The following is a 10101-nucleotide window of genomic DNA, read 5'->3' as shown; positions in this document are numbered from 1 at the left end:
GGATGTGTATAAGATGGGAGGGGGGCTGGCCGGGGCTGGGTGGGCTGGCCTCGCCCGCTACAGTGTATGTAGAATATTAGATGCAGTTGCAAGTCCGTACGTACCGCCTCGATGGATTTAATTATTCGCCAGCGCCAGCTGATTGAACCACCACCCCCCATTCGCTACAAGGAAACGTTATTCGCTTTACTGCCTCCCTTCCTTCCGCTTTTAGCATTAGCATCAGAATTGGAATTACCCGAGTCCCTGTGGTAATCGGAATTTAATGAGAAGGACGCCGAAGAAAAAAGAAGGGAAAGAAGACAATATACACGTCTAAAAAGAAAAGAAAAAAAAAACTAGGACAACAAATCCAATAAGTAGGATTAATCCCCGTAAAAAAGAGAAAGTGCGCAGAGAAAAAGTAAACACGGATTAATGAAGACTAATCATCTTATTTGATAAACAAATAAAAGGGCCGTGATAATCAGGGTAACTTGATTTTCCGAATAACCCCTTTTGCAATCCGTACCTTGAATTATCATCAATTCATTATTATTATTATTCAATTAGACGAGAATGTGCGCTAATGATTCGGCACTGCAACAACGGAGTCTATATTCGGCCTCGGGGAAACTCTTGACAAAAAAAAAAGTGGACGGACAGCCGGGAGAAATTCCAACTTGGCCAAAAACAAAAAAAGGGAAAATGTGAAGATGGTCTGTAAGGTTTTTGGGTTGGCAACTAACGAGCCCCCCCCCCCCTTGTCTTGTTCTTGTTTTCATTCCAGGACGGAAAACTTTCGTTAAGAGACTCAAAGTTGCCTTTCTCATTATAACAGTGTCTCTCACCACCGAGTGCCAGCGTCTCCAATGTCAACTTGCTCCTCCTCTCGAGGCTTAAAAGAAGTTGTCAACAACCCGCCAATAATCAAACAAAAAACAAAGTAATAATTAAAGTGAAAATAGCAACAACAACAAAAAAAGAGACAAACTCGGAAAAAGGACGTGAGATTGCCCTTGAGGAGTAACCTTCACGACGAGAACATGAAGAGGCCGGCACAACTCAGTGTGTGTGTGTGTGTTCTGTGCAAGTTGACGCATCGCATTAGCTGTTGTATGTAACGATCTATTGAGAGCCAGGGGTAAGGGGGGGGGGACAAACAACAAAGGCTGGGGGTAGAAAACTGAACAACACGTGAGTGACGGAAGTCGCAGCGCTTGCTTGTGTCGCGATGATGGTTCGTTTATAAAAAGGGAACGCCGACACGACTTGAATTAAGAGGGGGAAAAATAAAGGATCAAGAATCCTGATGATGCGGGATGAATCCCTCTTCCTGAATGGCCGGCTCTTGGCTGCTAACACCACCAGTCCCTGAGCCTTCACCCGGAGTCAACCTGAGCGTCCCAGACGATTTAAATTGAAAAAAAAAAAAAAAAAAAAAAAAAAAAAAAAAATCAAATAAGAAATGTGGACGGAGCACAGAGACACAAAAAGGAGGGACTCACAAAGTGGTCGACGTGATCGTATCGTGTCTGTCAGATTCTCCCGTGCCATTCTCGATATGTTGGCCCAAAGTGACGAGGCATTCGCAGTTGCTGGGAACGAGGATCAAATCCTTCTTGTACGGATTTCCTCCACCAGTCGTGGAAATGAAAAAGAGTCGAGGCAAAGTGCTCTGGTGGCAGCGACCGCGCACCAATTCCGTTTCCTCCGACCTTTTTTTTTTTTGCAACGGCAAACGAGAGGGCAAATAGTGCAAGTGCTCCATTTCATGTTTTCGGAGCCGTTCAATTGAATCAAGACAGAAGAGAAGAAGAGAGCAAAATGGAGTTACGACTTACAGGCAGTGGCGATAGACGACGGGCTGTTGGATCCCAGTAGGGTTTAAATCCTGAGCGATCGGCACCAATCGATCGCTCGTGAGCGAACGGCCGTACAGCGGGTAGAGCAATCGCGTTTCAACACGACAACACTGAGGGATCCACGAAGGCGAAGACGGGCAGGTCCCACCACATCCTTCATTTTCTAAACAACATGTCAATAAATGTCAATACACTGCTGGACGGCAGGGCCAATCATATGGTAGTACCTGATGTGTTGCTGGTTTCATCCAGATTCTCTTGTTGATTGAAGCTGTTGACAAGATGAGTGGAATTCAATAAATGACTAGATAAGTCTTCCAACCACTTGGGCAGCTCATGTACTGGAGGTATGGCTGGCTTTATCTATTAACAATTGAACAAAATATTTTGACTCGTGAATTTTACTCATTACTGACTTGAAGTTATTACCCTGCTGGATACGACAGATGGTTTACTCGGTTTCATTTTGTCCTACAAGAAGAGATGGTCTCAAGTTAAAACGAAATAATAAGAATGAAATGTAAGATTTACCTCAAAAACATCTAAACCTGGCAAGTAACAGCCGTAATGGTGAAGCAAATCGCCGAAAATTCCGTTGGCGACAGAAGGACACAACACTATGTATAATAAAGCAAAAATGGAAATGAACAATCAATTTTCAACAGCTGTCAATTATCTTGAATGACACGACATATTGTACGGAAAATGGAAATGGCAGAATATTGTTACAATGACTTGGAAAAAAAGAGCAAATAAGAAGACTAACCTGGTAAATTGTTTTCGGATTTCGCCCAAGACGTACTTGACAAGAGAGTGATGAATATAACAACACCTTGCAGACACTGATGGATAATAAGAGCGGCCATGCTGTCACCTCGTGTTTTCTAGACTCAAGACTTTCCTCGTTCTTAAAAATGACTTTTTAAACAATGGCGATCCCGAGAAGAAGCCGTAAGCTGAGAGCCGAGTTGTTCACGTATTTAAGTACTGACAGCAACACGTCAAATGAATTTGAACAATCTAAAACTCTTTTGATACACCAGTCTCAAAACTGAAAAATTGGATAAAGTTTCAACAGACGACGTTGAGTACAGAGACAACTTTTTCCCGTGAAAAATTCATGAAACTTGATCTAATAATACAGTTTACCTATTTTGCTGGAACTTTACTTCCTAGTTTATAAATAATTCTTTTTTTTAAGACAGTCAAAAATATCAAAGAAGATATTCCAACAATTTCGATTGATTTTCTAGTGAAAATTTGGCAATTGCGCGATTCCAGTTAATTAAAGTGGAGCTATCTATCTGACGAAGGCGGTTTGATTAAAAAAGAGAAGAGTAGTATAGGGAAACAATGTGTGTTTTAGAGAGAAAAGTCTTTTATCAGGTTTTTAGTAGTCCATCAGGAATTCAATAGAAACACTCAAGTAACGGGAGTAGAGCAGCAGAGCCCACGCCCGTAGTACAGCAGCCGCCCAGCAGCCCGTGGGGTGCCACTTAGCCGTTGACGTTGGTCTGTGAGAAAATGCACTTCTGTTTGAGCCTCTTTTCGCTGCTGGATCCTCGAAATAATAGGGGACTTAAGAAACGGCTCAATAAAGATTCAATAGAGAAACAATTTTAGCCGAGAAAGAGAGAGAGAAGGCGAAGGCCAGACTGTATGGAGAAAGAGAGAGAATGTGAGATGCATAGGTTTACAAAGTTAAAAGTTGAACAGCTCTCTAATACTTGATATATATAGCATTTCCAACGGGCGGGGGCGCTCTCGGCATATATACGTACGTATTATAAGTTTTCTTACAAAAATATTTCTATTCTTCCAGTGATGGGAGGGGGGATCAATCCGCCCTGTGAGTTATATAGTTTGCATTTATGCGCTTATGTTTTGCTTATTCAAAATAACAATGTAGGGCGTATGCGTCATCACTATGGCTTTAATACAACTCAACGTCCGGTACAAACAATAACAAGATACTGTATGACCTCTTGCATGACTCTAAAAGACGTCATCCTTCGTAACCTACTAAAAAATAATAATAATAATCTAAACTTTTTTTTTTCAATTTTCTCTCTTTCGTTTGTTGTTCTTTTAACCCTCCCGCTTTACGCTCTCTTCTGATTAATAATAAGGGAGTCAAACACGTACGCCTATTGAATAAGAACGAAAAAACAACAACAATAACATAGACAATCTTGTTATTCTCGCTCGGCTGGTTACGTCGGAACAAAGAAAATCAAAATCAACTTTTTTTTCTTTTTCCCCCCCACTACTAATTCGTCGATCCAGGTACGAACGTTAGTTGAATTTCCCGTTTCCGAGATCTCAATCAGCTGCTCCACATCTTAAATATAATACAACGGGTGATTTTTCGCTACTAGAGTTTTCTAGGGAGGGCAAAACGATATAGAAGAAGATTTCGAAATGACGATGGCGTAGTATACATACATATACGGCGAGCCCGTTTTCTTTTCTCTTTGATCAGGACAACAAACGGGTCGACCCTGGCCCAGTAGTATTGTAAATAATAAGTCTGGCGGAATAAAAAAAGAGAGAAGAGAGAGAGACGCGTGCAGCGTGCAAAATGAACAGGAGAAAACGAACGGCAGGAGCAGCAGCAGCAGCACTCGAGACGGCAATCCAATTGATTGAACCAGTAGCAACAGCAGCCAGCCAAGGAGGAAAAAAAGAACGGAGCATCAGAGAGCCTTTTGGAATCAAAGGGCAACATTGAAGCCAAAGATGATAATAAAAATCGACTTTACAGTGTGCATTTCCATTTTTTTTTTCTTTTTTTTTATTACTGTTTGCCCTACATATATACCATCGCGGGAAATGAAAAGGAGACATTTTTTGATATTCAAAATACACCAAATGTCTCGCACACTCTCGATGAATATCTTCGTCCTTATTTTTTCTTTTTGTCGCCTTTTATTTTATTGACTTGAGATGCAATGTTATTTTATCGGAAAGTAAGACGCTTTTCTTTTCTATTATTTGAGTGACGAGGAAAAATTCAATTGAATTCGAGGAGTAATAAAAATAAAATTCAGGCACATTTGATCATCATGATGATGATTTGGTCATCATTTGAATAATATCGAGAGAAGACGAAATCTGATGTTCTTTCCCAATATCTTCCGTGTTGGAACTTATTAGATTTCTCCTTATTCGGAAATATCTGTTCAGAATCCAACATAACTGTATACGTACTTACGAGGTTAAATTCCCCTTTTATCTTTGGGGGGATTTGCGATGATAAAAGTAAACATCCTATTCACGACTGTTCACGACTGCGAAAGCACTAAAGTATTGAAGCGAGGGCGAAAGGTATCATCAGGATTATTACTAATATTGTAGGGTTCACGTATTGCTGGTCTTTAATAGAAATGTGCAGAGCCCTGTGACCGTACGTAGAGTGTGACCCACTGCGGCGGCAACTCCTGGACGTACACATAATGAGCTGAATGGAATGCACGGTGCAGGATTTGCATTGATGAAACACTTTACACGTGAATACGACGCCCAGGCTCTCTTGATCTCTCGGCAGCAGCAGCGCGGTGGCCGATAAGGGCAGATAATGATGGTGATCATCATCATCATCTTGACAGTCGAGGGCATGGCCCCCCTCTAGTACTTCCGCCATCACTTTTAACCACCACCCCCAACCACCACCCCCAACCACCACCACCACTGCAATCGCCGTCTCTAGGCAACGCCGTATATATAGAATGCCAAGTGCTGCTGCTTGCTGTCGTTGCATATTAGACATCTAACCCTTTACGCAGAGAGAGGGGGGCCAATCCAATTGAATCCAATGACATAACCCCCTAGAAGAAGAAGAAGAAGAAGAAGAAGACGCATCAAAGAGAATTCCACTCAGCTGACAAAGTCTTTCAATAAGGTCATTATTAGACCTCTCGTCTTTTATATTATGCATCACTCGATCCTGAATTTGAATTTTAAAAAGAAAAATCACGTTGAAGCCCCCCGCGCATCTCCCTCGTCATAATATTTGAGACTAACTAATAAAATCGCCGAGGCACAAGGCTTATACGACGCAGTAGCCTACGCCCACTTGTCCCGGGACGCACACGCACAAAACTAAAATATTGGCAAGAAAGAAAACGAAGGAAGAAGCTCTATAACGGCAAGTCTTTTCTCATCTAATTTCGACCCTGTATAAAAGAATCATTAATTAACGTCGTAGTAGATTGTAGGGACGATCCTGCAAGGGGATCCTCGCGCAGGGTCGGCAAGGATCGAGAGAGAACTATATCGGATAAATGAAAAACAAACTCGTCAATAGCCTGTATAGTGCTATGACTGAGCGAGGCTAATTTGAAGAAGCCCATGTAAGAGCGGCTGAGGTACACAGGCGAGTTGTAGGCCGCGACGTCTAGATATTAGAGAGCGGCGAACGCCATTAATAGTTGACTGAGTTGTGTCCGCCTCCTATAAGCCGGGCTGGAGCAGCCAGCCAGCTAGCCCAGTGCGCTCCTGTAATCTTGGGCCTCTTCTTCTTCAAGGAGTCAGGAGCACGTACCTCATTAACGTCTTATTCCCCAAACAGTCGTCGTCGTCGTCGGTCGCCCTCACGTTAGAGCCTCCTAGTCTTCGTAGAATCGAGGCAGCAGGCCAGCAATGCAGACCCCCCGCCCGATATTATCCAAACAAACAAACAACAGCACGAAGGATAATATAGCCGCCCCCCAAACCCATCAGACCCCCCTTCCAATCCTGAAACCCTGGCCAGTTCAGCCAGCGGCGGCCTTACCAACCTGCCGAGGATCTTCGTCCAAGCGCACATAAGAAAGTGGGCTGGTACATAGGAGGCCAGGATCGATTGCCAGGGCCTGATGATATGCATGTCGGCTGCTCCTGTTGTTTCCTCGATACGCTTTTTTTGTTTTCTTCTTCCCTACGTTTACTAAGTTCCCTACATATCGCGGGCCGGCTCTTTGCTAGCCCCCCTCCCTCTGGAACACGCTACGTGAGTATTAGAATGCCCAGGCTGGCTATATAGTAGCTGCGCTCTGTATATATGAAATGGCTACGTGTTTAAGCTGCAGTTTGATGTGATGTGAATGCGACGTGTAGAGAATTCTATCGACGGCCATTAGGGCCGGCAGCCGGCAGCTGTTGGCGAAAAAAGAAAAAGAAAAACGGGCGGCGGAGTTGAGAGGCGCGCGGGAGCAGTTCAAGGTTGTCAACTACAATAAGTCCCGATGTGCATTATTGCAGTTAGACTGCAGTCCATAGGACTATATGCTACTACTGGATGGTTGTCTGTGTGTACGTATATGTACACGTTCAGGAGGAGGAATAAGTCTCCGAGCCGATGACACGGAGTAAAACATGTAGTACTGGGAACGGGGGTGCTGACGTGAGCGGACGGACAGCAAGGGCGGGCAGCGTTCATGTGACAGTCTGGGCTACACTTCGAGTTGCGACTATAAAGCGCAGGGTCTCTACATAAACTACAGGCGGCGTAGGGGCAACGACTATTTACACAAGCTGCGCCATATACAGTACTACCCCGGGCCGGCAGCAGCAGTGCTGTGTAACGGGCCACACACAGTATATAAATATTCCGATCAATAAACGCAGGGATATAAAATAATAATAACGCCGGTAGTTAAGAGACTCGCCGTTCCAACACGAACGACATTCAATAAAATCGTCAAAAAGAAAAAACCCCAAGGGAAAACAGTTCAACTTTAATTTCAATCGAAAATGATGGAATCCTGTTAATGCCAATGGCGTCGTCCCAGCCATTAATCGTGGCAGCCGCCACGCAAAAAAAGTAATTTAAAAAACAAACAAAAAAGAATAAATTTCATTCAAGGAATGGCCACAAATAGCTGCTAGCCCAATATATAGCACTTAAAAAAGTAAACTTTTATTTTTTTTCTCGCTCCCGCTGATCCTTAAATACATCCCGCGGAAGCCTCTGGTGTGCCCCGACACCTGTGTACCGGCAAATGCGCAGCAAATGATGGGCGTGTTTTCTCGCCCAGCAAACACTGGACAAACAAACTGTCCCTGCCCTATATGCTGCTGCTCTTATAGTGTCAAAGCTTTTAGAACTTTCTTTCTCTTTGACCGACTTTTCGACGGGTCACGACGCTGGTGGCTTAATAATCCGAGCGTCGGAGCAGCCACGCACTAAATTGTTCCTCGGCCGCCAAATTGGACAGGTGATTTCCCAGCTACCGGCAAGTCCGGCTCACGGTCCATGACGTCCGGCCTCTTAGATATATATTATACGCTACGGTCACGAAGACACACACCAGCCGACCCAGAGACACAAAATAAGGAAAAGAAGCTCAAATCCGCTAAAGAAAAAAGGTCATCAAAAGCCGCAAAATCCCTGGGACCCAGCAAGTTGTGATTCCCCCCCGTCTGCCATGTTCACAGCCGTCCTCATATATCTACTTATTACAAGTCCTAGCTACTTCTATATATCTTGTCTCTGAGCAGTCGGTTTGTTTGTACATAAAACAGGAGAAAGGCGACAGCGGGAACCAATGACAGGAGCGCAAGCCGTTTCCAGCACTGCAGCACGGCCCATCATCATTGTGCGGTTAATGCGCTTTTTGATCCGTCACCACACCATGCACAGTCCCCCGGCGAATCATTATTTCGAAAAAGAGCGATGACTAATCAAACGCGTAAATCGGCATAAAAGGCCATTACGACATAAAGCAGCTGTCAGGCAGGTAAGGAGCTGAATCGGCTCCTTTTTGATATTGGGTCAACCCTTATTCAGCCCCGGACCCGAATTGGACTGGCTAAACCTCCTTTTCATTACCGGGAAAAATAACGACTATAGTACTCTTGTCACCCGCATACTTTATTTACTCTTCAAGTTTATCTGGTTCACAAGGAGCTAAACTTGGGCAGGGCCATTTCATGTTGGCATAGTTTCCCTGTTACATTTCCGGTTTGCTTCCGACATTATTTTTCCCTGCTGCGACAAAGTTGGATGTGATATAACTGCGCTTGTTCGCGTTTGCTCTCGTTAGCCGAGTTATACATCACCATTACAGGTCAACCAGGGCTGATGTACAATGGGCGGCGGCCCCCTACACACACAAAGATTCCACTCACCAAGAAAAGTTTATGAAAGAATCATCTTCTCCTATTCGTAGCCTCTTAATGGATGGATGGATCTATAGCGCAGTCGTACTTTCTTTAATAGTGCACACTATTTTACGTTCTGTGGGACTGATCTGACTTGTATTATTATAACGTGAAACAAAAACTTGAAAAATAAAAAAAGCAATACTTTAGATTTGAAATAGAAGAGCGTCGTAAATCTCCAAAAAGTCGTTTCGCATTCGCTTTCGACGAGACTTTAGAAATCGTGGCGAATAGATACGGCGACATTTATTCGACGTTTATAAGGTCATTATTTGCACTGGGCCGCTCGTCACTAAAAAAAAAACATCGCGATGCCATTCGCATTTGCCCTTTTTTCTTTATTCGGTTGATTCTTTTCCTTTTGGCCGTCGCTTCAGCCATTCGTCGGCGACGACAGTCAACACAACGCGGTCGATATGCTTCGGCTGCTCTTGGCTCTGACGTTTTCAAACGCCCAGGGCTTTTTTTTCTTCACTGGAATCTAACCGCCGACATTCGCCAATAGATAAGCATCGACTTGTAACTAATGGACAACTATATGCACTTATCGCTCATGTGGCGATTTACGACGCCATAAGAGCCATAAAATATCAAAAGAAAAGAAAAAAACCTCCCCTCTCAAACGCCAAATATCTGCCAAATAAAAACGCGATCCTTTTTTGGGGTTTTCTTTTCGTGTGCAGAAATTGCGGATATCGCCCCCCATTTTTACATCCGCCCTCCTTCGACACATGTTCGTTTCCTGTATCGATTTGAATGCGCACCTAGTCTTGACGTCTGCCGCCCTCCCAAATTGAGGTAGGAGGGAACAATCAATTAAACACATGGCCCGTCTAGAAAAGAAGAAAACGGGCCAGGGGCTTTCTTCCTGTATTAGACGGTCGGCCCCTCCGGGTCTTCATCTTCATCGAGTTCACATGAGTGAAACAAAATTCCGTGTTGACTTATTCATCAGTTTTGCTTCCAGCTCTTGTGTGCCTGCCTGCCTGTGCCTACTATAGACTATAGTATCCCCGGCTTCTGGCTCCTAGTTATTGATTTCATCCCGGATAAAAACTCTCCTACGTACCCCCCCACTCGACAACTGCGAGGAGTAACTGGATCAAACATGCAT

The 10101-nt window shown here is 43.9% G+C and overlaps 1 protein-coding gene across 1 annotated transcript; it reads right to left on the bottom strand.

The window, feature by feature from the left end:
* Positions 1 to 1091: 1091 nt before the first annotated feature.
* On the bottom strand, positions 1092 to 2937 carry LOC124204383. Its single transcript, XM_046601438.1, has 7 exons — positions 2611 to 2937; positions 2376 to 2461; positions 2274 to 2315; positions 2072 to 2207; positions 1824 to 2007; positions 1488 to 1697; positions 1092 to 1376 (listed from the first exon to the last, which is right to left on the bottom strand). Exons 1-7 carry the CDS (start codon positions 2708 to 2710, stop codon positions 1280 to 1282), a joined length of 855 nt encoding a protein of 284 aa, XP_046457394.1. The 5' UTR covers positions 2711 to 2937; the 3' UTR covers positions 1092 to 1279.
* Between the last annotated feature and the right edge of the window lie 7164 nt (positions 2938 to 10101).

This window comes from Daphnia pulex, chromosome 2 (assembly GCF_021134715.1).
Source record: "Daphnia pulex isolate KAP4 chromosome 2, ASM2113471v1".
NCBI lineage: Eukaryota > Metazoa > Arthropoda > Branchiopoda > Diplostraca > Daphniidae > Daphnia > Daphnia pulex.
Note: the sequence above shows the minus strand (reverse complement) of the source record. Positions and strands in the feature narration are given on the sequence as shown.

What these genes read in the sequence shown, in the direction of transcription:
- LOC124204383 (XM_046601438.1), bottom strand. Translation starts at nt 2,710, where the DNA reads ATGGCCGCTCTTATTATCCATCAGTGTCTGCAAGGTGTTGTTATATTC. An exon ending in ATCCGAAAACAATTTACCAG is followed by an intron (nt 2,462 to 2,610) that starts GTTAGTCTTCTT and finishes TATTATACATAG; the next exon opens with TGTTGTGTCCTTCTGTCGCC. An exon ending in CAGGTTTAGATGTTTTTGAG is followed by an intron (nt 2,316 to 2,375) that starts GTAAATCTTACA and finishes CTCTTCTTGTAG; the next exon opens with GACAAAATGAAACCGAGTAA.